Source organism: Anopheles bellator, chromosome 1 (genome assembly GCF_943735745.2).
Source record: "Anopheles bellator chromosome 1, idAnoBellAS_SP24_06.2, whole genome shotgun sequence".
In the NCBI taxonomy this organism is placed as follows: Eukaryota; Metazoa; Arthropoda; class Insecta; order Diptera; family Culicidae; genus Anopheles; species Anopheles bellator.
The window spans coordinates 57,354,414-57,380,329 of NC_071285.1; the positions used below are offsets into that span (position 1 = coordinate 57,354,414).

A 25,916-nucleotide genomic window follows, 5' to 3' on the forward strand; every position below is an offset into this window, starting at 1 on the left:
TCAGCAAATCACCTCCTTGTCCTCGAACACGGCCGTGTCCATCGAGCTGAGCGATTTGAGGCGCGTCTGCAGTACGCTCGTTCGCCGACAGTTGCGTTTGATTTTTCTGAAACAAGGACCAAAGGAATCGCTATAGAAGTGCTGCCAATCGACGGCCAGGTGATGGACCAACCTGTAGAGATACCCAAAGAGTCCGCAACACAACACCAACAGCAGGACGCTCAACCCGGCCAGCACTTCGGCCGGAAGCCGTAGGAGCGCCGAGCAGTGCGTGAAAGCTTCGTCCTCTCCCGACGGACACTGTTCGATGCCATCGCACCAGATTGAAGCGTTAACACAAGCGTTCAGATCGGGACAAAGGTATGGACATTCTTCTTGCACCAGAGCTGATGGCAGAAGAAGAAGAATTAGGAACTGATGATCATGCAGACATGAGGCTATGGCCTTACCGTAACTAGCAGTGGGTCGTTTCGTTAGCTCGAGCCAACTGAAGGCGTACTGACCGTCCTCCGGGTTCAGGAACTCCACCGATACGACGCGTGACGTTTCCGGCCCGAAGAACGGGTGCTTACGACCCCAGCCGGCACTGAAAACCTCCACCACGTGCTGGTGCTTCGATTCATCCGGCAGGGGGCAAGCGGTCACCGAGATGCCCTCACCATTCGTGATGATAACCCGTGCCTTGGTGTAGCACCGGATCGGTGTGACGGCACTAAAGCTGGCGTTGTACGTCAACGGCGTACCCGGATTGAACTTGCGCAGAAACAGTCCCCGGAGGCGAATGTACAGATACCGATCGTACGATGGCTCGATAAGCCACGGTCGATTGCGACACTCGATCTGTGTGTGGGGAAGAGACATTAGCCGAGTGACCGCTGGGCACCACCCCGGGGCATCAACCTACATCCCCGGAGGACAGGTTCACCACACCGGTGATGGCGTTCTTGCGCCTCACATCCTTGCACATCATCGGTCCCTTGATGAACTCGTACGATGCCTCGAAGTTGAGCGAGTCCGGGTCGTCGTCGTTAGTCATGTTGCCGGCACTGAAGTGTATCTCGACCTCGCGGCCAGTCGACGTGAACACGATCGGCAGGTAGGAGCGGTTGGTCGAATTGCAAACGCAGCCACGGGGAAACAGGATCGATTCGTGCCACGGACGCTCGAAGATTTCCACCCGTGCGGAGCTATCTCCGAAGCAGTAAGAGCGTCCCGTATCCGGATCAACGCGCGAATCGCACGTCCGATTTCCGGTCATCGTTCGGGTAATCTCGAGCCGTACACGTTCGCCACGCTGTGCCTCAAAGCGGTAAACGCAACTGCCAATTAGAGAGAGATAGGGATTCAGTAACCCTTAAAACGGCCACCCTCGGTCTTCCCCGACTGAACTCACTGCAGATGGCGCGCTCCACCGCGACCGAAAAGGAAGATGTTTCGTACGCTCCGCACCGGATGTGGACCTTTTCGTTCCATCTGACTGCTGGCAAACCGCCGGCTGCACTCACTCTCCCCAGAAATGGCCGTGCCATCCTGGAGCAGATCCACGAACTCGTACCGCAGCGCAAACTGTAGTGGCCGCAGCACCGTCGAGTCGGAAGTCTTCAACTCCAGCGTCACAAAGTCACTGCTGGAGACGAAACTTTCCGACAGCGTGCACGGCCGCGAGCTGCTGACGTTGAGGATACCGTGGTCACAAGATCGTGGCACCGATCCGCGGCAATACCGGGCTATGATGTTCGTGGAGTTCGCCCCGAAACGGATGCTACTCCGCTGGGTTCCATCCTTGTCGGTCATTAGGCTGCAATGGGCAAACGGGGGAAAATTAGTGGCCATCGGTGCCGCGTACCGGCATACTGCTAAAGCTCGCACCAATCGATGTCCTTGCAGATGGGAACTTCTCGCAGGGGCCCGTCCCAGATACGCAGCATTCCGCTGCAGTCCTCCTTCGATTGGTACTGCAACAGCTGCTCCTCGGTGGCCCCAAACTCGGGCGCCAGCTCGAACTTCATCACCGACAGCCACACCTTGAACCGGGTCGGGGAGGTCGACAGCGCACCCGATCGACGTGGAATGTTGATGGCATCCAGTGCCCGAGCTTCCGTTCCCTGGGGATTCCCGGATTCCCGGTTATTGGCCATCGCCGAAGTTTAAATGAGAGAAGTTTGTACCGCGCGTCCACTTACCTGCAGGTGGTACAAACAGGTGGTGTTGGGTGCTAGCGAGTGCAACGGATTCTGCAGGACACCGTGTCCGGTGCCACGGAGCCAGAACTCGCAGATTCGTTTGCTTTTGGCGTAGGTTGGCGTTTGGACGTCCACGAACCGGACCGAGACCTGTGTCGCCGGGGAGCGAGACAGACAAAGTAAGTACGGAGGATCTCTAATCCGCATTCCACGCTGACAGCGGATGGGCTTACCTCGAGCTGAAAGCCGTGCAGTGAATGGCCACTGGTTTGCGGGGTGTTGAAGGTTCCGTACGGTGAGGTGGTGAACTCCACCAGCAGCTCCGGGCCACTGGAAATCGCCTGCGGGATTGCCTGACCGCCACCACAGATCTTCAGGATGATCGGATCGCGTGTCGTGTAACCATCGTAAACGGTAATGTAGTCCTGCGAAATGGGAAAAATGGCGACGGTTCAGTGTGGATGCCGCACTCACGGCGATGGTTACTACGATTCGGGCAGGTGAGTTTCGAACGAAGTCGGTGAGAGAGAGAGAGAGAGTGAGAGAGATAGATAGATGCGAAAATGTGATGGGAGATAGTGAGTGAGGAGGTCCGAGAAGGCCTAATCCTGGGAATGTGGGGTGCTGTACTCTACGAGATGACATCGCAGGAGTCTTGCAAGGCAACTGTAGGATGGGATGACACTTTTGACACGGTGGGACGGACGCTCTAGTGGCATTTTGGCATACTCTATAGCAAGCGGTGACTTTTTTTTGTATACAAAAACATTTAACAACTCGTTGCACAAGACCTACAAACACTACGTACATTACGCCACTTGGGTCTAAACATGGCCGAACAACAGCAAGTTCCGCTAAAGTGGACAGGACAATTTGATTTCGGTAACACAATCGCCAATCGGTGGAAATTCGCCAATCGCCGCATGATAAACTCACGCGTTTTGCTTGAACTTTGCCGTTGAGTTCTAAACATACAAGAAAGTAACAACGAAGAAACTAAACGGGAAAAAATAGGGGCAACTTGCATGCACTGTGTGTTGAGGTTGAGGTTATCCTTTGTAGGGTCTAGAAGTCGACGTCAGGATTCGCTATTTGACATTAGATTATGGGACAGTGAGCAGCTCACCGCAAGGAATGCAGCACGGTGACTGTTATTAGACTCCGATTGCTCTCTGGCACGCAAATTACAATCGAACGCAGGAATCTCAGCCTTATCGACCGTGCCGCGCTTGATCGAGAATTGGATGGGTTCCTGCGTCCATCGGGTACATAAAACGGAACGCAGTCCCCTTTGGGTTAATTAATGAACCAGGGATGCGATGTACCGAAAGTGGTCCCCGGCGCTCTCGATGACGCACCGATTAACAAGTGGGTGTCCTTTTGAACTTTCTCGATGCGCCCATTCCTTACATCAAAGCGCACTGTTGAATGCTCTCCGAGCCCCAAGCTCCTGTAAGTAATGGCTTTCTCGGGTGCATTCCCGGGATGCACCACAACCACGGGGACCACGGGTTTCTAGGACCCGAGTATTGATTTCTAAATGACATTTCGCTCCGGCCGGCTCATCCATAAATCTATTCCGTTCGTCTTCGATTGCTACACGCTCCACAGTAAACGGGGCCGCGATGCTCTCGGACGTATTGACATTATTTACGAGTCGCATGTGCACACACATAAACACACGTTTACTGTGGCTTCGATGACTGCCAAGCGGAAAAGTCCTTGGGCTGCCGCCCGCACTGGGACGATCGCAATGGGGCTCGGTCGGTCCCAACGTGTCCCGGGGCACGCAAAGATAATGAATCCCGATAATAACTAATAAAAAGTGCTTACGACAGCGACAGCGGGCCGGGCCAATATCGCCAATCGGCGGCTGGCATTTTTACGACACTCCAGTGCCAGTCAGAAACTCCCTCTGGAGGAGCGCGTCGGAACGTCGTCTTCGTCGAGAGCGGCGAGAGCTATTTGTTGATAACCGAGATGAAATTTTATCGATTTTCTTTCACCGTCCACCGGTCCACCGAAGGGTGTCAGTTTTCCCCGTACGGCACAACCTTCTATATTTTGCTAGCGTCTCCTTTTTCCCGAGGATTCTCTTTTCCGTTGTGTCAGCGTGCTGCGGCCAGCGCGCGTGAAGTTTGATGGCGTCGAGCAATAATTCGATTACAATTCGCACACGGATCGGAGCGGCTGGGTCGAAAGGGTCGTCCGAAATGAAATCAAATCAAGCACCGGCGGCTTGGGTTTAAAGACGTCTAGAGGACCAGGACGACGGGGTCACTTATCGCTGCGGTCCGAAGCTGCTTGATTTTGTATAGAAAAGTATTGATTTTTAATAAATTTCTAACACCATCACCGCACATCATCAGTGTTCTGGCTGGCTCGCTTGGGATACTTCCCTGAAGAAAAGGACGTCTTGCAGCATTTTAAGGGGGTTCTCATGAAATCATTAAAACAACACACAATAAGCAACAAAAAGGCTGTATTTGTTGTGTTTCTAAAGGAGCACTCCGCAGGATGGCTGGTGATTAGATTGCGGGGCCGTTGTGTCAGGCCATGCTCAAAACTAGTGACACTGAGCCGTGCGTCGTGAAAACGGTTGTAAAAGATTGCAAGAGATGCTTGCAAATGAATGAATTTCGCATCTAAGGTTCTAGTCGTCGTCGTCGTCGTGCAAGGGTTCCCCGGTTCCGGCTCACCGTTCTCGCGAAACCAAACGGAACGGAGTAGTAATAAATGGAGAATTTACAATTTTAATGAGCATTGTGCAGCCTGCGGATAGTGGTTCGGAGCGATGTGTTGAGCCCATAGCAACACTGTCTCCTCGTGACACGCCGTCCTGTGGACGGGAGAGCGCCCGTCAGAGGCGCTCAAGCACAGCACCACTTCAGCAAGGAATGAAGCCGTGCTCGCGTTTCACGACTCATTAATTTATGCTTCATCTGTCGCAGCATGTCGTCTATGCAAAGGCACCCCCCCCGCCGGAGCACATGCGAGGTTGTCGGGGGGGAAACATGAAATAGGAAACCCACCCGGATGGGTTCCCGGATTGCAAAGTAGCGAAAGCGCATCCTTTCGCCTAAAAAAGTGACAAAGTGGCACCCAAAAAAGTGAGATCAACAAATTTAATAATTAAATCTCGCTTTCGGCCACTTCGGGGAACTATTCCGGGAGCTTCCGATCAAAAATTGCTAATCCGGATCCGGAGTGCCGGCGGGATCACAAGCGCGGGCCGCCTCAAGTAGCGACCATAGACCATTTTGGGGTATTTTGATTATGAGGTAGATTAAGTGGCCCTCCTCTGCTCCGGTGTCGAGTGCTGCTGAAACTTTTCGTCCCTCGTCCCGATTTACTCGTTGGCCTGCATAAATTATCCCGTATCACTCGGCTTTACATTGTGGCATCCGGACATCCCCAACAATGCTTTTCTTTCTGTTTGGTTGGTTCCCTACTTTTTGGCATCAATGTCGACCGTTCTCATCGCCCTGGCCCCCGGTTTACTGTGCGAAACTTTTAAAGCCCTCTCCGCCAGTCCCTGTGTTTGTTCTTAAACTCCGCCCGAAAACAAGTTATCGATTCATGCCGCCTTTTCTTGGGCCTTTTTTCTCATTTCGTGCACCGATTTATGGGGCCCAGGACCTGGGGAGCCTGTGAAATGAAATTAACCACTCCCACGGAAAACCGTATTAACTGCCACGTTCCTGTAAGCTGCAAAAGTACAATACAGCCGACGAAAATCTCCGGCCGTAAGACGCGGGGCGAGAACTGAGAATTTCGGTACAAAATGGGGGCTCAAATGTACACAAATTTCTACATATCATCTTCCCCCCGCGGTGGTTTCGCCGGCGTTCATCGGAACCTGCGTAAGTAACCTGTTCGAGGGTGTGAAGACGAATGGGGCGCTTCGTGCCACTTTCCCCCCCGGGGGAAAGGCCCACATAATGTGGAGGGTAAACAGAAGCACGTAAAGCTGGGCTCCCAATGGGCTTGTGAGAATCGTTAGCTCATCGTTTCGTTCGCTTTTGGGACCGATGTGTATGCGCCACACGTGCGCCTTGCGAACCCCGTAATGGTTGGCTCCCGGAAAGGCTGGCCCGAGGTTAATGAGCCAACGGTCGGTTATCGATTGGTTAAGTTATCGGCAATCGTCAATCTTTTTTAACTCAGATTGTGCACGGTGTTAATTAAAACCCTATGTGCTGTAATTAATATAATTGAATGACGCCACAGTGTGTGATAAATCAAAAGATGGCGCACGAAAATCTTTGTGTGGCCTCGTGGCAGATCACTCCAATTGAGTACGAGTGTACGATCTAATCCCGTGGACGTTGTGACCCTGTGTGCGTGCCATTCTGTGGGTCACGATCGAGAACGATCGGCAGTCTCTGTTCGGCTTTCTAACCGTATGGCCACGTCCACCTGCGCGCGACCGAATCCTCGTTCAAGTGAAGCTAGAAAATTCTTTTGTTTGATTGCCTACCATGTGATGTGGCCTTTGTTTTGGAAAGAAATGTTCCGGTTCGATAGTGATGATTTGGTGTTTTTCTTTTTCTGAGTCCCTGTCTGACCTGGCCCTGGCCGATGCTCATGGCGTAGACAGCGCCAGGTAAGTGAAAAATGGCACCAGTTTTAGTGTGCGTGAACTGGCCGAATGAGTTTTAACTGATTCATTAGCAACACAGGGGCCACTATTTCTTTCTTTTGAGTGCTCGGAAGCTGAATCGATGGTTACCGAACACTTCGGGGTTCAACGCCTTCTCGATTGTGTTCGTTTGACGTTCAACCGATTCAATAACCGATTTCAACCGATTCCATTTGACTAAAGTTTTGAATGCCTCGGGACATGCTTTTGGTTGATGAAGCTGTTTGCTGATAATTGAAAAAGATTCTTTGAGCTGACCATGCGGAAGGAAACCCTAAACTTTTGAAGCAAATTCTTCCGTAATCCCGAGAGCATTCTTCAAACAAGTAAGTCCCGCTTTAATCGGGGAATCGGATTCGAAGCACAATTTACTTGCTACCAGTGCTGCGGCTGCTGCCGAGTGTAATAATTACGAGGCTTTCGCCTCGTTACCCACATCATGCTGCCTGCCCCAAGCGGCAAACACCAAACGAACGCGATTTTATCTGATTGAATTAAAAGAACTCTGGCGAATGCAAAATTAATCCTTCCCGAAGAAGAAGAAGGTTTCCCAGGCACAAACCCGCCGATAGACTGCCACAATCCGGTGGTGACCCCAAAGTGTTTCGGGATGCGCGGCGCAGTGATTAATGCGCTATCCCTTCTTGGGAGGGGTAGCTTAAGGATTTGCAGACGAGGCAGCTCGCGAGATGAGTGGAGTGAAGTGGGAAGACCTCTTCAAATTTTCCCAGCACAAAACTCGCCCGCAAACCCGAACGAATGGAATGGAAATGAAAATGGATTGTTATTGGGCTCTCGGGTCCGGCCGGCCGGCGGGCTCGGGTGGGTTACGGGATTGACCGCACAAACCGCAACCGCGCTCTCGTGAACCCCCGCCGTCGAATGTCGAATTTTGCGAATTATCCAAAATCCTGCCAAAAAGGGATCAAACGGCACCCATTCTGATGGGCAGCCATCGGTCCGGGAATTACCGCAATACGGTCGGTTTCAGGAATGGAATCCACCAATGGAAACGGCAGTGAAATATTATATCTAAACGGCACGGGGAACAGGGCACCGGTTCGGCTGCTGTAATGGCTCAATTCGCTCGCAATTAATTTGATTGCTCCAACACTGCGCGCGTCCGTTTGTGGGATTTTCTTTTCTGCCCGGGAAGGCTCATCCGTGATTCCTCTTTAAAGCGATCCGATCGAATCCGATTAATGAATCGCGGCTATCTGCGGCTGCCAACACTGCGGTTGTGCGGTCGTTTTGAGGCAGTTACCTAATAAGTAATCGCACATCCATTTCCACCGTAATCTCCCGAACGGCCTCAGCATCACAATATTATTCTGCGCTCCTTTCGGCACGCAAGGTGCGTTATCTTCCGTCGGCATCCGTCGGCAAGATAGTGAAGCCTTCGGGTGACGTGCGGAACGGACAAAAAAAAGGGAACTAAGACAACGGCCATGGTCTGGCGGAGGAAAATCTGGCGAAAATTGAAAGATAAGAGTATGCCAATGAAAATCCCGAGTTGGTCGGGTGCGGGAAGGATATGCTAAAGACCGCCCGGGAGGAAGACGCTGCCTTCTCTCTGGCCGCTCGTCTATTTAGGGGGTCTATTGAGCAATCGGGCCCGACAGGCAGCGCATGGTCTGATGCTGGCGCTGTCAGGTGCTCGTATTACAACTCCATACATTTGCCTGTCTGTTTGGTGGCGTCCCACGTTTCTCGGCGTCTGTTATCGGCGAGATTACGCCCATGCTCGTCGTCGTCGGGATGGGCGACGGTGTCTGAGGGCTTCTCCGGCATACTCGAGCTACTCGAGCCACGCCAAGCCCACTTGACGGTGCACCGGCGGTTCGGGGCGCAAGGGAACGAAAAATGATACACCCGACCACGACCGGTGCGGCCGTCGTTGTTGTTTGCCTGGCAATGGGTAATCCTTGGGCACACGCGGGTTGATTTATATTCTCCCTCGCGCCCGAAAAAGCTTTGATCGCTCCTCGGGCTCAGCAACACATGCGTTCGGCCGGATAGCTCTGAGACCTGAACAGTGTGTGGTGCATAATATAAATTAGCTTTCAGCTCAACGGCAGCAGCAGCAGCAGTGTTCGGGGCGAAAGGTAATTTTTTAATTTTCATAATCACCGCTTCAGATTAGTCGAAGAACTGGCAAGGAAAGTCTGCGTTGCGGAGAGTGACGGACGCCCGGCCGTCTAATGCTGACTTACCGGAGTGTGGCAGAAGCATTTTACCTGCGAGGAGCGTAATTTTTCTGACGCACACCCAGCGTGGCCTTTCTTAATTATCTTGAAGGCTGTGAGGCACTCCGTTGTGTGTCCGTCCAGTTTAATGCACTACTGAGGTAGGTACCGAGCGCCGTGGATTCGATTAAAAGAGATCTTTCTTATCTTTCAGAAACGAAGCTGTCCTTCGAAGAACCGTGTAAATGTGCTTTGTGTAACAAGCCAGGAACCGATATCCGAGGATCTACGTGCCCAAACTACAACCGTGTGACTTGGAAGGGCGTATTAGGGAGGGCTTAGTGTTTGGCAATTTTGGGCACCCAAATCCAATCAATCAACCAATCAGAGGTGGGGAGTTGGTGGCCTGAAAGGCGGCCTGGGCCTCGAGAGGTGCGTGAAGGTGGCGCGTGTGAGTAAGAAAGCGTACGGCGGAGGCTCCACAGGCGGAGCGGAGAGTAGGAATTCTAACGGAACGGAAACGTGGCCCAACGAGCGAACGAACGAACGTAACGGAACTGGAAACGGAACGGAAAAATCAGCGAGCGAGCGAGCTAACACGTCGGGACGTCCCGTAGTGACACACATTACCGTTGATTTCCACTTCGGATTCGAGCTGTCCTGTGGCGTTTGAATGCAAGCGAATACACACGACAGGCGTACCGCGTGGCGCGTTAGGGTTTGGTACATTAGGGAAGTACGCACAAACACATAGAACGGGTATGAGAGAGAGAGAAAGAGAAAAAAGGGAAGACAATACGATAAAACAGAAGCTAATCGTCAGCCAGCCAAACCGATGGCCGAGGCCAGCCAGCATGAGCGCGCATGATGGTGGAAGCCGGTGCTGCTTCGAGAGACTCTGCAGACGAAGGCTTCACAGGACGTTTAGGCCATGGTGGACAACTACAGCTAAATTTAGTAAAATTTTAACGCTGCCACTACAAAATGGTAACGCGCGCGGTGAGGGCTCCCATCCCGATGGCACACTGCTGATGGCGGATGTATGAGAAGCTCTACGGTTCTACGTCGATCGGATGGCAGAGTGTGTAAAGTGCAGTGCGTGTTCTGGCTGGTGGCGTGTCGGTGTGTTTGTGTGGTGGCAGCTCAACAATACTTATTGTTGTGTCGATCACGGTGACGGTTCCGGAACAGCTGGCCGAATTCTTCGACTCCGCAACCGAAAGTCGAATTCCAGAAGTTGGCAGATAAATTTGCGGGGCGCGAAAAACAGGAAGTTCCACTGGCGGACGCCCTCCCTCCCGTGTTTGGGTTTTGTAATTCCCCTAATAAAAAATGTGGCCACCCGTCTCCGGCTGTTGTCCGAAAAGTTCTCCCCTACGTCACTGTCACGGCAGCTTCACTTGCAGTGTTTTGGCCGGAGAGGGGATGCGGAGAATTTATGGAACTCCACCGGAGTTCGAAAGTCGAGTTTTCTTTTCCGAATGGCCCCGCGGGCACGGAAGCGTGAAAGTTTCCGTTTTTCCGGGAACTGAATTTTTCTTTGGCATCTGCGTCCCGTGAGGTTCCATAAATCTCCGCGTCGGACTTCAGCTCCCTTTGTTTCATTACACCGGATCGGGGAGATTGTCGCCGAATGCGAATCCGATACACCTCCGTGATTGACCGGTGACCGGTGCCACTGGTTCCCAATACTCCGGTTCTGAAACTTACAGCCCAATACAAAGTGAGCTTTATGGCTCACTCTTAGTACACCTATCACAGTCGATAACCCTCGCCGGGAGTTCACCGTGCACCATCACGTTCCGGGAGGTCGTAATGGTCGGAAATGCATCGAATCGTTGCACTCAATGCGCTTCGGGGTACGCCGCCCCGGAGGAGCGTTAAATATTCATAGTATACATCATAATCTTTCAATCCATGGTTCAGCACCGTGTGGTTCCGGGGAACGTTACAGACTCGACTCCCGACTGGCCTGTGCCCTTTGCCGGAATTCTGGCGCAACATGAGAGATAATAAATTCATGTCACAAGCAGGTCGCTTAAGAAGTACGGCTCTTTCGAGGGCAAACGAAGGGCGAGAAACCCACCTGGTAGACTCCCAGCTCCTCCGGTGGCCGATGGTAAATATTGATATCGGCATAAACATATACCATCCTGCACATGCGGGATCCCTGCCGGTTGCGAAGCAACTGGTTCTGCTTGTCATCCTTTTTTAAAGTCATCCTTCCTGTGCCAGGGCCGGGTAGTAATTGATGAGGATAATTTATGGATTGTATTTCGAATCTAATTTATGTGTTCTACTTTTAGCATGGCGCTATCGAGGTGGTGCGATGAACACTTTGAATTTCGGACGCTGTGGCCGGACGGAGAGTGAAAACTGAGCGACTCGCCCGTCGGAACAAGGTCAGTCGGCCGTCGGCCAAGTGGCTGAATATTTGATGCCGACGGCAAGGTCCTCTCTCGCAAGGGGGCCATCTCTAGCCGTGCAACATTTTCGGGGTCATTTGCAATTACAATTTCGCTTCGCTTCGATCGCTGTCTGTCGGCATTGTTCGTTCGGGGCCTTAGCTTGTCTTGGACTTGGACAACTTCTACGCTACGGTTTGCAGGTGCTCCGGCACGCTTCAACTTGACGTCGATAGTTGTTTAAAGAATTTGCATTGAAGGAAAACTTGGCCCACAAGATGGCCCGTTCGTAGCTCATCTATAAACATACCGTCGGGTCGGGTGTCGGATCCTCACATCAAAGTGGCACGTTTCTTGGGCCGCCGAATTTTGAATTTTAATAAAAATAATTTATTTTCCCAACCCGATTCTACGCTCGCCGTGGCCGACGCCGAGTCCAAGCAACCTGGCCGTTTGAGGGATCAATTCGATTGTGGAGCACTTTCCCAACCAAGGTTAGCTTCGTTTGACCCAGATCTGTGCGTACGGAGCGTTTACCGTGACAGCCGGAACGGGTTTGTTTAGATCGGCACATACACGAATTGGGAGAATTGGGTGAAGGAGATGGAAATCTGCCAAGCGTTCGCGCTAATCGATCGCGGCAATGCGCTACACACTGCGTAAAAGTTCCACCAGTGGACCCGGGGGCCCCACAAGCAACACGCCAATCCTGGCGGGGTTGTCGGTCGAAATACGGGAAAGCTCGCTGACAGCGCGTTTCAACGCGCTTCGCGCCGAACGCGGACGAGTGCATGCCAAAGTTTCGAGCCGCGAGGCGAAACCTTTGGGATTTGGCGAAACCATTCGGCTCCATCGCTCAAACTACTGTCCTCCAGAGTGCGCGGAAGCGGAGGAGAGACTGAGGGCTTCCTCATTCCCGACGGCCACATAATTGGCCCAGCGGCCAGTGAGCAATCGAGATTTTTATTGATTCTGAGTGCTGCGAGGCTTTTTAACATTAAACTCGCGCGGCCCATCAAAAACAGATTTTACTTTGGCAGATTGGGCATATTTTTTGCTGTTGGCAAATACACAAAAAAAGGAGTGCAAAGGCGAAAAATAATCCGATTACACAGTACGGTGGGCCGCACATCCGGAGCGCATTTGAATCGCAATTATTTTTATCGGTTCACATTCCCTGTTTATTGCCCGCGCAATTGCCGTTGGGGCCAGTCGCTCATTTCGATGGAAATTATTTCGATTGTTCGTAAGGCGAGTTGAAAAAATGTACCAAAATAAAAATTAAATTAAAAAATTAAATACAATTCCTTCTCCGATAGCGCTCGGGGGTAATCGCGTTATAAAGCTGGCTAATCGACACCAATAGTTCGCGGGTCTTCGCCTCAAAGAAACCAGTTCTATGTGCGGCCAATATCCCTAAGCATCCGAACACGTCCGCATCCAGAGTTCTTTTAGGTAAGTGAAACTTAATCTGCTCAGTTCTTTTTCCGAGTCTAAAACTCACTTTCAGTTCGCTCGTTCGCTATCCTTACCCAACGCCAGGGCAGCTTCATTGATTGGTTCTATTTTGGAAACCAGGAAGGAAACCTTCTGCACCGAGCGTTCGGTTTTCAAGGAACCTAATGAAGATGTCTGCCAACCCCGAAAAACCGGGATGGTTTACGGACGGCTTTGGGGCCGTGATGCGAGAACTGCATCTACAAATTATGTTCGGGCATCATTCTGTTTGGCTAAACGTTGCACCAAAAAACATATGAAACCATTATTGGGCTGGCGAACCGGCAACCCGATTGATCTCCATCTTCGTGAAATGGCGATCCGGTTTCCCCCAATGAAGTGAAATAGAAAATGGACAACGAAATCGGTCCCGGCGTTCGACCCCCGGAACGGGAGACGAGACACTGAAAATGTGTTCCGAACCATCGTATAATTACTTCCATTGCACGGAGCGAACGGAAGAAAAATGTATTTCATTTGGTGTCGGAAAGGAAATTGACTTTCCGTTCAAACTTTGGCGTGCAGCTGGCCCATATGTTGCCGGCCACCACACACTTTTAATTAGTGTAAACACCAAGCACCAAGAGGCTGTAGAAGATGCCACTTTCAGGTTCGGGACGGCGGAAAACCCATATGCTTTTCCTGACGATTGCCTAACAAATAAACATTGGGTTACGCATTTTTTGTTAGATAATCAACCCTAAAACGATCGATTGATAATGGGGAAATGCCAATGGTGCTTCTTTGTCGATTCTTTGTCGATTGCCAAGAACAACACAACATTTTTGGGTAATAAAACATTAAAGCATGAAGCCCCCAAAAAAGGGTACAGAACGCGGAAACAGACACCACAAAAAATCGGCTCGTCGAGGTAATTAACAAAGTACAAAAGAAAAAGGACGAAACCTGGCCCAAGCATGAAAGGAAACTCTGGCGGAGCGAAACCTTACAGTGTGTGCGTTGCCGGAAAAACACGCAACGCAAATGAATCGTTAGAGAATTCGTTTCGATTTTCTTTTCGCCATCGCCGCGTCGTATTCTCTGAGAAAGTAATCGGACTTCGGAATTACTTTTTTCAAAGTAAACTGATTGCTACCCCGACGCTCCGAAAGGATGAAATTACACTCCTCGATGGGCCCCAAAACGATCCACCGAACGAGGGAAGTGGAAAACCGCAGAAAAAACGGTATCGTTTGTTGCGCCCGGAGCTGAATCTAAAGGTGGAAAAACGGCAAATAAAAAGGTTCGCGCCGTGAAGTAAATAACAAAGCCGGAACCGGAAACCCCGTTCACCACGGCTCGGGCACGATGGGACACATCTTACATCTTACGTTCGAGTGACACTCGAACGCGGGGAAAACAAACGTGGAAGAGTAATTGGCGTTGGCCGTTTTTGCAATGAAAATGCAATAATAACACCCGGCCCGGTCTTCCGGCATCGACGGAGGGTGCTTCGTCGTATCGTGGTTTGTTTAAATAAGGACAACCCGCCGGCAGATGCGATCCGGTTGCGACGTGTTCGATGGAAATGGGAAATTGTTCATTTGGCCACCACCACCACCGTTTGGCACGTTCGTGTCGCCGGACGGAATGATGCAATCCGAATGGGCGCGTCCGATCCGGAAGCCCCACGAACGAGGGATTAGGTTGGGGACGGCCCAGGAATCGAACATCGCGAAACATGCGGCAGGAACCGGAAGCACCGCGTAAATATTGTTCACAGCCTGGCTGGCCGGCCGGTAGTCGTTGTCCTCGGTGGGTGCCATCATTACGACCGATGGCATCAGCACACGTCCTGCTGATCCGCTGTTGGCGTTTCGATCGGACCGGGTTTTCCAATTTTATCCGCCCTCCGCTCCCGGGGCGGATTATTTCACCCCGTTTTCGATTCCCTTTGATGAGGTGGTGGAAAAGGATTAGGAAAATGAGGTCAAAGCTAAAAGTAGAGCCACCACCATCGCCGACGCTGTGGCCACTTCATCGGAACGCTTCACGGCCAGCCAGTGTGTTGCTGTTTGCATGTGTTTTGTGGCTTTATTTGTGCATTTGTGTTGTGTCTGTGTGGGTGTGGGTGTGGGGTGCGTCAAAGGGGATGGATGATTCCAAAAAGGACTGGCTCGGAGGAGCTGCGATGCTCCATCAGGGGGACCGGGACCGCAGCAGCAGGAGCATCATCATTTCGGAACTGCACCGCAAGCCAGCTCGCCAGAGGCTAGACTCTCTCTTTTCGGAGGGTAAATCGGAGGAAATGGCCAACCCTAAAACCCACCTGCACGCTGTCGCACTCGTTCCAGGTCTGCAGCCGGGGCCTGTACTTTTCCTTCTCGTCCCGGGCGGTCGATGCTGCGCCGGCGGACGCCTCGGTCGATATCCAGACGAGGTTGCCCTTCGGTTGGCTGATCACGATGAAGGCATGCTTACCTGGCGGAACATCATGCTGGGTTGTGGCAGGTTGTTGAGGCGCAAATGAACAGGAAAAAAAAACCGGGAGAGATATGGAGAGAGTAAACGAGTAGATTAATTGAAAGTATCATCATTAATTGAACTTGGGTTTCGGTCGTCGGATGTTCGCAATCGATTTTTCCTATAGGCGAAAGCAGAGTGAATACTTTCTAAATTGATTTCTGGGCCACATTTTAAACACATGGCTGCGTTGAAAGAGTTCCAAGAGTGACGAAGGTTTCCGCGAAACGGGTTTAAAAGTTGGAAGAAAATTATGTGAACGTTTCAAAAGCTATTTTTGGTCAACTAACACTGCAATGGTTGCTGTGATCAACCCAACGAAACTTTAATGGGGCCGTTGACAGTTGTATGGACTTAGTAGACTGTGCTTATCGAACAAAAGACAACTTTACTAGTTTTTGAGCATCAGCCGAAATTTTTAGTGAAAGTTCTTTGAATGCTCTCGCTCGTAATCAGTCCGCGTATCGTAATTTTATAGATTATCGTCGCCTTTAAATGTTATTATCGAAACGCAAGCTTAATGTGGTTGTTAAGCTCTAGGTTCCATTACGTTCACTGAAGGACGACGGCTGATGAAACGAATGAAACGACCCTCCTGAAGCGCCCCATTCATGGTAAACTGTGGCCCTGAACTAGCAAATGCTTAATCATCCGAAGCGACAACATGGGTTTTCTCCAACCACACCATCAGCAGAACGGCCAGCGGCACACTAATTACGGTGAATTTATATTTATTCCATTGTCAGCCCCGGGGCGACCTGTTTGTGGCATGGCCTGCCTAGTCTAATCGCTGTTCTTAAAGGTAGGTCCCACTCCATTCTTTCCCGGGCCATAATTCTTGCGTTTGATCAGCGAAAGCCCTGCCGGCACCGTTCCACCGAGTGGCCCGGTCAATTGGCCACCCGGCTCTGCAGGTTGGTTGCAGAGTTTAATTAAATTTCTCCTGCAATACGTCCTGTAATATTCATCACCTTTTATAAAATTCATTAAAACCACCGACGACGGGCTGGCGCTCGACGGAAGGACACTGCTCTGGTCGGGTCGGCGAAGCGGATGGCCTGACCATCCGCCGCCTGGTGACCATCCTCGCGGTAACGAGTGACTTTTAATGAGGCTCTAATCGCCAAGTAAAATATTGAACCCCAATCATCAGAAGCTCAGAAGCTGGAAGATACGATGGAAGCCCTTCCTCGGGAGAAGCCGCAATCTGTACCGGCTGATCCCGTTCCGCGGTGGCACCGCTGACATTCAGCGAGGGAAACTTTCTTGGAAAATCCCATAGCTCGTGGTTATGCAAATTGTCCTAACTGGCTAGGCGTTCTAAAGCCCTATTAGAGTCACTCGATTCCTAACCATTTTTGGGTGGCCCCCATTTGGATAATTAATGGTTGTGGAAATCGCGGCAGCGAAAGTACACAATTACGGCCGTTGGGGCCGGAGTGTTCTCGGAGTGACAAAATAATGAAACAATCTCTCGGCGATTTTCGGCAGCCATCTTACAGCCCTTCCGGATATTGAGCCTCCAGGAGTAGTCTCCGGGCGCAGAGATTGGATCAGATAATTGGATTACGGTGCGTCGCCACCACAAGCCCTGACCCTGGCCGTCGGTTATCGATTTCCCGGCCCGGGTCGGATCGGACTCGTTTGATGCTCGAAATCCACGCCGAACGGGTCGACCTTGCAGGCGTTCCGTTTTAATGTTTCACGACCCCCCAAAAGGCTTCGGCGGTGCACTTACTGTCCCGGCGGTGTCGGTAAGTGACTTGATGATATCTTGGAACAGTTTTTCCTGGGCGGCTTATTAAATGTGTTGCGCGTGGCGCAAAATTGAATTCGGGAATGGCGAACGATTTGGCAATCAATTTCGCATTATGAGCCCCGGAGCCCAGGAGTTCGCAGTTCGAGTTGATTAAACTTTTTACGGGGGCCTACGGGGCGCACTCACCTGTCTAACGGCGAAGTAGCACGTCAGGTTTCTTGGGTAGATGCCAGGAAAGTTGGGTGACTGCAACCGGCACACCTTCTTGTCGCAGTTGGTGAAAATGCGCGAGCAGAACGTCCCCTGCATGAGGTCGCCTGTAATATTCGGTGGCATGTCAGTCGGTCCGTGCCAGACAGGCGGCGGGTCCGTCTTACCTAGATAATACTGCGGTTCGGTGTAATTTAGCGGTGTACGTGCGGCCCCACCGGGCGGCCCTAGCGGGAGCCAATCGTTGGACGCGTTCAGGGCCACCTTCGGACCGTTCCAGGTGCGATCGCCGGGCAGGGTGCCGTAGGGGAGCGTGCCGTACGAGGGGTTGACGCCTGGCCGCTGAAAGTCGGTCCCGGCGTGTCGGGTCAGGTTGTTGTCGTAGGTCGCCGGGTAGAACGATCCGGACGTGGGATCGTAGGACACCATTCGATTGCGCTGTCCACCGAAGGTCCCGCCGCTCTCGGAGTACGTCTGGTGCTCGGAGTGGGCGGTCGAGTTGGTGAAGTCCTCTATCAGCGGGTAGTTCGGGATGTACGTGACGTTCGTCCACGGTGGGACGTACTCGTGCCGGGCGCCCCCGTACCGCACGACCGCACTGGCCCGGGACAACATTTTGTACTGTATCCGGAAGTCGAAGTTATAGCCGCTCTGGTCACGCGACAGCCTGCGGCGAAATTCATTTAAAATAAAAAGTCAGACAAAAGGGCCGGAGTCTAAGGGCTGGTCGGGATTGGCCAGCCGGTCGCGTGGGAGTCGTCCCTAGCGAGCACGGGCACTTACTTGAAGAGTTTTATCGTCATGACGAGCGAGTTGGTGTCGCTGTAGAAGATCGCCGGACCCCAGGTGGTCCCGCACCACATCCCGCCGACGTTGGCCCGCTTCGCCTCCGACACCTGCAGGAAACCGTCCGGGCAGCCATTCTCCGTGTACGACACGAACCGGCCCAGCGTGAAGCTGTCCAGTGTAACCTGTGTGGGGAAAAGTGGGTCAAGTTTAGTTCCGCCATCGTCCTGGAGAGGTCGACCGTTTGGTGCTTGTCGGTGTCTTTGAGGTGCTGGATTTTTTAGCAGGATGTTCATAGTATCAAAGAACGAGTCGGTTGTATTTATTTGTTGTGAACTCAACATTGATTGGCCCCTTGAAAGTTCACCTCTCGCCAAGCGGCGAGATCCTGTTTCTAAATGACTGTGCGCCACGTGCGGTCCGCGTTCGGCGGCCTCGGGCACGTTGCATTTAATCTGCAATTAACTAACATTACGGTGGTTGCGATATTAGTCACGAACGGGACGGTGCGCTCCGTCGGGTCCACTTCATTTGGTGACTCTGGATTCGAGTGCTTCGAGATCGTGATTGCTGAGCGTTGCCGTGGCAACCGCAGAGTGGATTGCTCGTTCAAGCAACATCACGTCCACATCCAATAACCGGGCACTGTGTCCGGGGCCCGATTGGTCGGTAAATTAGATTAAGGCAAGCGATGGGTTTAATTACACACCGACCGACCACCGAAGCGAGTCCATTATCGGGGACGGAACGAATGGTGGCCAATAATTTTTGCCCGCCCGGTGGTGATGATGGTGCATCATTTGAAATATGGTGGGCTGAAGTAATGGCATATGGATTGACATTTGAGCCATCCCGGACAAGCATAAGCCATTTTGTTGACCATGGAAGCAGGATAGGGCAAGAATAAAGCAATTTGACATCCCAACGGCACGCTGTTTGCTGTCGTCTCATCAATTTATGCTTGATTTCTATGGACTTTTAGCCAAAAAACCCACCGGGGCCGGGCCAACAAATAATAATCGGTTTTTATTCTCGGACACGGCCGTTTGGTGTTGAACACGGCAAAAGTCACCGTCATTACGACGTTGTCGTCGTCGTCGTCGTCGGAACGATATGCTTCTTTATGCGATGCAGCCGTCGGGGCACGGTGGCGGTGGTGCCGTTCCGTGCGATATACTCATAAATTAAGGCTCCAAGACAGGGTTGAGTTTTACGGACCCTTTCAATGCCGTTCGACGGCCACCGTTCGTTGGCTTTCTTCTTTTCGGCTGCCGGCTGCGATCGGTGTATCGGTGTATCGGCGTCTTCGCTGCTGGCCGCGATTGGAAAAGAAGGACCAGCGCAGTCAGCGTATTTTATGGCGTCTATCGCCGTAAAGGTTCCCGGCCGCTTCTGTGGTTGACCGATAAATCGATCTAATCTGGTCCCGTTTCCAACGCAAACACAATCTTCACCGTCGCATCGATAAAGCTATTTAAAGAGTCCCCCCTCGGGTGGGTCCAGCGAAGGCAATTGGAAGTCACTCGCATTAAATTGCCGTAAGAGGCTCCTTTCTCGATACGAAATGTGCCTTTTTCTGGCGCTGGTTAACGTCATTGGTTTATCATATGACGTTCCACAAACAAATAAATATTCCGTGGTCGGGTGTAATCAAACGGTGTCATTAAAATTGTGCAGCACATGTTGTGCGTTGTGTGCGGGTAACCCGAATCAGATCGTTTCGGTACTTTTTCATGTTATTAGCCGTCACCGTTGGGACGCCAATCACTGTCCAGGGGTAGTTCACCTACTTCGCCGACGCGAAATTGAGGCCATTGGACAGTAACGCGACAATGTACCGAAAATAACATAGCACGGCCCGTCGATTCATCTTGCACGATGTTGCCTAGCGAACTGGCAAGGACCTGGCAGCGAATCTAATTAAATAACGGATCGGGCGCTGGTTCGGGTCCGAGCGTTTTCTTTCGCCTTCGACCACCAGTATCTGGGGGGCTGCGATGGGGAAAACCTATTTGGACTCGGTTCGATTTTATGTCATTGTTCCGGTCACCGGGCACACAAACTTACGTCGATCCATTCTTGGCACCGATTCGCCACGCGACCCCGAATCGGGACCGACCATCGCAGGTGATCCATGACAAATAGGTTGAATTAGGTTGTCAGTTATCGTTTAAAGTGAGCGCCCGTTCACAATGTCAACGGCTGTTGCGGAAGATGGCAGAAAGCTTGGGTCCAGCGTAGATCTTGCTTTTTCGACTCGCCGGTTTGGCCGGGTGTTTGATTACACGAGCGATTCGGGTGATGAATCTTGATTTTATCCGAAATAAAGCTAAGTTCCGCTCTATTCGATTTAATCGGGCAAGTTTCTCCATGTTTGCTTCAACTGTCAAACGATTTCAGCTCATCAGTGCTTGCTTTGTTTTGCCATCAACAGCTACTCGTTTACGGGTGTCGATTTGTCGACATTCGATTACATTCCATATCGATTTCAATGGATTTCGCGCGCCAAGGTACAATAGAAAATTCAGGCATGAAATGTTAATGAAAAGAAACTTTTCATCCACCGTAACTATTGGTTCGGCCTCGTGGTCAAAGAAACACGTAAAAATTGTAAAATTTTTGAGCTCTAATATTAATAAATGGTTGTGGACAAAGAGGCCGGCGATATTGCCACTCTCTCGGAACTCGCACATCCTATTTTCCGGTCGATCGCACGCGTGGCCATTAAATTGTAAACGAAATTCTTTTGAACTCCAAAAAATGCTCTGGCAGCGTGTAATATCGGGCCCATTCCATTCGATTGGTTTCGATGTGAGGCACCAGGCGCCTCCATTTTTCCGGTGTGTCAGCATCGGGGATTATTTTCACTTCCCGGGCCCAGGGATGCCGGGGAATTTGGGCGGCGATGAAAAAGTTGCACTCGCTCAGTCGCAGTTGGCACTTTTTCCCCATCATTCACCGTTTTATCTTTTAATCAAACATTGTCGCCAAGCCCCCCAAAACCCGGGCAGAAACCGGGGATGTCCGGGATAACCCAGGGCTGGTCCGAGAGAGGATAGTTCATCATTTCTGGATCAGCATCATGCTTTTTCGTGCATTTCGCCCGCGGAGTAGGGGCTCGAATCCGTACACTGTTTGTGATACCGATGCCATCCGCGATGGTGAGTCGAACCCGCTTGTCGAACGCGATGTCGACGGGCTGCGCGATCATAGGATCAAGTTTAATTAAATTTTGATGAGACATCAAAAAGCTTTCAGTGAATCGATTAAATTTGCGTTTTTCGGTCACTTTCTCGCACCCACCGCACGGGTTTGTGGCTGAATGCGCCGGGCGCTGGTGGTCGTGCTCGGGGTTTACTAATTTTCACGATTTAGCCGCACGAACACGACGACGGTGCAGTGAGCGGCTTTCTATGGTTGCGGACATGGATTATGAATTTGATGTATTTTCCACAAATTCGCAAAAGTGTTGCAACGAACGCCGAGCACAAACAATAACACGCCATTGGCCATGGCCGAACGCGAACAAAAACCATCCCCCGTCGGTGCGACAAAAACCGATCCGGGGAGGCAAACTCAAATCAGGATCAGTTCGCCACGGGAGTGTAAAAAATGATTCCCATTCGACGGCAAATCGGCGCAGTTCTGCAGTTCCGGTGGGTGCGTGACGGGCACAATGTTTGCGTTTTCCGGTGTCCGGTCCCCGACGGGTCCTCTCGCGGATCCCGTCGACGCACCCGCTACCGGATGCGGTTGATTGATTAATCGGCCCGTGAGCCCCATGTCGGTGGTCGGGTCGGCGCGCGTTGACAGCAAGCTCGATGAGTAGTGGCCGAAACCAATTTGGCGTTTGTCAACACCTTCCTTTCGGCGGGCTCGGGGCTTTCGCCGGAGAGCCGGAAAGAAACCGGCAAACCACACCGGGCGCCACTTGGGCGGCTTATCGAACCGTGGGACAATGGGAAGGCATACCTGCACGATGTCACCGTAGCCACCGCCGGCGGCCGTGAACGTCAGGATGCACACGTACGGAATGCGGTCCTCCTTCGGACGGTGCAGCTCCAGATTGTACGTCAGCCCGATGGTTCCGTAGTACGTGCGATTGCACCCTGCAGAGAAAGAGAGAGAGCGAGAATGACAAAAAGGATCAAACTGCGTTCGAATACGGCGGTCGGCGGCAGACACTCCAGACACTCCAGTTCCGGCCGGCGGAATGAAAGATTAAAAGGCAAAATTGAATAAATTTCTTTACGAAACAGTCACCAAAAAGGCGGTGCGAATAATTGAAGAGCTCGGGAGCTCCACTTGAGAGCGGCCAATTCAAGTTGGTGAGTTCGAATCGAACCCAGGAAACTCGGATCCGGTTGTTCGGCGATCAGGATCAGGCGCTTAGAAAGTGGATCACTTCAAGTGAAGCACTTGAGTCAATCGACGGTGAACAGGTTTCAGTTCCTTGATGGACTTTTTTTTTTGGTCATCCAATCGATTGAAGGATGTGTTACTTCTACGAGTGCGTCCGTTGCGTTCCGCAGAGCGTAATTTTTATGCAATTTAATATTTGGATTTAATGTCGGCAGCGGAGTCCTTACACAAACGAAACGAACTGATCCATTAATACGAGGCACATAAGAAGTGTGGAATGTGTAAAAAGTGGACCGCGAAGGCGATTCTCAACGCACCCGATTCCCCGGGGTATCCACACCTGGGTTTCGCCTTCCGGATCAGACCGGATGGGGTTGCGCCGCCAGGAGCAAAGCGCGCCATTTTCTCGTCCATTACGCGGTGTGCCCAGCCGAAGCCCAACTTTATGGTTACGGTTTTTGTAGGCTGCCGTTCTTTGTTTTGGCTGACTCCGACTTTCGACTCCCTTTCGGCCTCCCTGTAGTCCGTCGCTGGTTTGCGGGGTTTAGTTTTTTCTGCTTACTTCGCATTCGGTGGTCAGATCCGGAGCAAGTTATGAGCCCAATCGGGGCGCTGTGGATTGGTCTGTTTCAAATGGCTTCGATGGCTGGTTTCGATTTGGCAACCACCGGCGTAACAGATGGAGCGAAAAGAAAGATGGTAAACTCCTATGAACTATTTAATGGGCAATTGAAATTATACAATTCTTCGTTTAACTTCGTTGAAAAGTTTCCATACTTTATCGAGCCGAAGTACCGTATAAGGGACCCGCCCGGCCGACCGAGTCTTAACCGGCACTTCCGGTGTGTCTGCGCGGTCCTATGCAACCAATTTCGTGTGGGCACCACCACCGGAGACACGGGAAGTCCGGACCACCGGAACGTGCCATCTCGCTGTCAACAAGGCAATTCTTTTGCGATTGCGGTCCCCGGCCGCAGGAGCATCCTTTCGACGTGTGCATCATCTTTTTGCACCCGCCCAATATTGGTGCACCTTCATTGTTCCGGTGGCCATGTGGAAATTCGGTTGCACCCGGCTTTTTTTCCCCGGCTCCTTTCCGGAAGTCTGGGAACCGCACCGGGGAACGGTGCTGGGCGTTTTTTGCTGCTACCCGCGAGTGGCCACCAGCCTGCCACGGTGCAAAAACAGGACGCCACTTTGTCGCGCTATGTTTTTATACCGCTCCTTCTGTGGCCTTCGGGGGCCCTCCCGGGCCTTTGACGTGGCACCGATAAGCGTTTTCGCACCCGGAGCCAACTTTGCCTGGGCTCGTGCAACTCCCTAACCGAGAGTTGTTTTGTTGGCCGCCATTGGCCATATCGGGCGCAGCGGTAGATGTACGCGGCGCAACGCTCTCGGCATATTATGCATGCATGCAGTTTTTTCCCAACCCCGAACGCCGTGTTCCGCCGGAGGGCCGAGTTTTTTATTCCGTCCGACAGCCGATGGTGAAAATCGATTTTACACCGCGCGTTTATTCCATTTCCGTGAAGCGCCAGGTGCTGCTGTGTGGTCTAGCTTGGTGCGGAGCTGGGCACAAACCGAAATTCAACACCCGACACTTTAACGGCGCGGTGGTGGACCGGTGGAGGGCGCAGTCAAAAGTCATCGTCAGAGTATCTATTGGCGTTTTTTTTCTCCTGTGCCATGGAATGTGTCGAAAGCTACAATGGCACAAATGGTGAGGCACGACATGAGCATTACAGCGTCAGTGGGATTGAATTTATTGATGTTGAGGGCGGCGAAAAAACGGCGAAATGAGTTGGTGGCGTGTGGGATGTGTTGTCCTTGTTTGCTCTTTTGACGTTACAGAACACAAAGTAATGCAGAACTCGGTGCACCCGAGAATAAACGTGATTCAACACGGTTCAACGAACCGGACCGGGTTTCGGGTGAATCGAAACATTGGCATTCGGTAATGTTGATTGAATATAAAAGGGAGTGTTTGAATGATGCCCTTTTTCCGCTTCTGCTGAGCATATTTGAGTGTGCAGCAACATTGTTTTTGGTTATAAATGACCTTTTCGCAGTTGTTTTTAATCATAAAAATATATTCTGATGTTCGGATTGCACTTAAGATATGACCATAATTGGTGCTCAATCCACAAACAGATAGTTTTTTTTATCGCCTCTTTAGAGAACGCATTAAGTGCGGTGGAAATTAACTCACAGCTATAAACGGCAACGTGCTACTATGGCTAAAAACTAACGAGAAGTAGTAGTCGTCGACTATCATAGGACAGTTGGGAATATTTTAAAGGAAATGTTACAGATTTGGACAACTGAAGAAAAAAATTCCCGATATTTTTTGGCCCCAGTAGTCTATCATTCTCTCAGATTCCCCATAGGGATCGAAGCAGGCTAAATCAAATAGCAACTATAAGGCATCTATGAAAACGAATGACCACCCAAACCACTCAATAATATTCCAAAACATTACGAGAATGTCCGTCTCTTTGATATTCATTAGGCCGTGGGGCGCAACAACACGCACAAGACGTGCAAATTAAAAAAGCTCATTAAATAAAAACGGAAACCACAAAAGCGAGGAAGTAGAACGGAGCCCGATAAAAGCCTGTCCCAAAAACCGGAACGAAATCACAGCAGAAATTGCCACCCTAATATCCGCCTTGCGCCTGCCTGCCTCGTACCGCGATTTCGTACAATGTTTTCTCCGCCGTTTTTCGCTCCGAAACGGAAAACAATGTAACCGGTTGAAGGCACGAAGCAGGATTCACTTCCGCCCAGGGTGTGGGGGCGCGCTGGAACAACAGGAAACGTTCCATTATGGCGGCGCATAAATGAGCCCGGGGGCCCCAGCCCCAGTTTTTTCTAAAACAGAAAAAAACCATTAAGTTTGATGGATGCAAATGCCGTGTGCCGGTTTCGGAGTGTGTGCAACAATCCGGCGCCAACAATGCGCCGCTCGCCCGTCCGCCCGCCCTGACTTACGTGTGCAGAAGCGCGGTTCGTCGCTGCCGTCGCCACAGTCATTAACATTATTGCAGTATTTGTCCCACGGAACGCAGCGCCCGTTGGTGCAGGCGTGCTCGGAGAGGGCGCACCGTGGTTGCTGCTGTAGCTGGGACGATTGTTTCTGGCCGGCCAGCGCCAGCACGGTTGGGAAGTCGCCTCCCTCGACGACGACGCCTGCAGGCTGCTGCAGCCCGCTTTCGTCCGCTGCCCTCGCCAGGGCGGCCGAAAGCGCCAGGATTAGGACTCCCAGCAGGGCCAGGGCTGCCAGGGCCGCCGATCCTTGCTTCCAGCCGCGTCGGTGTTGCCATCGGTGCCCGTATTTGTGGCGCGTTTTTGGTGGAAGTTCGTTTGCTTTGGCGCTCGCCGGGTCCTGCGGGAGGTGCAGGATGCGCATGAAGTCGGCTAGCG

At 51.6% G+C, this 25,916-nt stretch overlaps 1 protein-coding gene across 1 annotated transcript; it reads right to left on the reverse strand.

Annotated features, from left to right (window-relative positions):
- Positions 1–25,902, reverse strand: LOC131215967 (uncharacterized). Its single transcript, XM_058210363.1, has 15 exons — positions 25,485–25,902; positions 22,104–22,240; positions 18,129–18,316; positions 17,513–18,012; positions 17,322–17,452; positions 15,183–15,350; positions 9,642–9,671; positions 2,417–2,608; positions 2,184–2,333; positions 1,870–2,105; positions 1,394–1,798; positions 905–1,319; positions 450–840; positions 173–386; positions 1–106 (listed from the first exon to the last, which is right to left on the reverse strand). The coding sequence occupies exons 1-15, from the start codon at positions 25,900–25,902 to the stop codon at positions 1–3; spliced, it is 3,681 nt and encodes a 1,226-aa protein (XP_058066346.1).
- Positions 25,903–25,916: the final 14 nt, after the last annotated feature.

What these genes read in the sequence shown, in the direction of transcription:
- LOC131215967 (XM_058210363.1), bottom strand. Translation starts at nt 25,902, where the DNA reads ATGCGCATCCTGCACCTCCCGCAGGACCCGGCGAGCGCCAAAGCAAAC. An exon ending in CGAACCGCGCTTCTGCACAC is followed by an intron (nt 22,241 to 25,484) that starts GTAAGTCAGGGC and finishes CTTTCTCTGCAG; the next exon opens with GGTGCAATCGCACGTACTAC. An exon ending in TGAACCTGTCCTCCGGGGAT is followed by an intron (nt 841 to 904) that starts GTAGGTTGATGC and finishes CCCCACACACAG; the next exon opens with ATCGAGTGTCGCAATCGACC.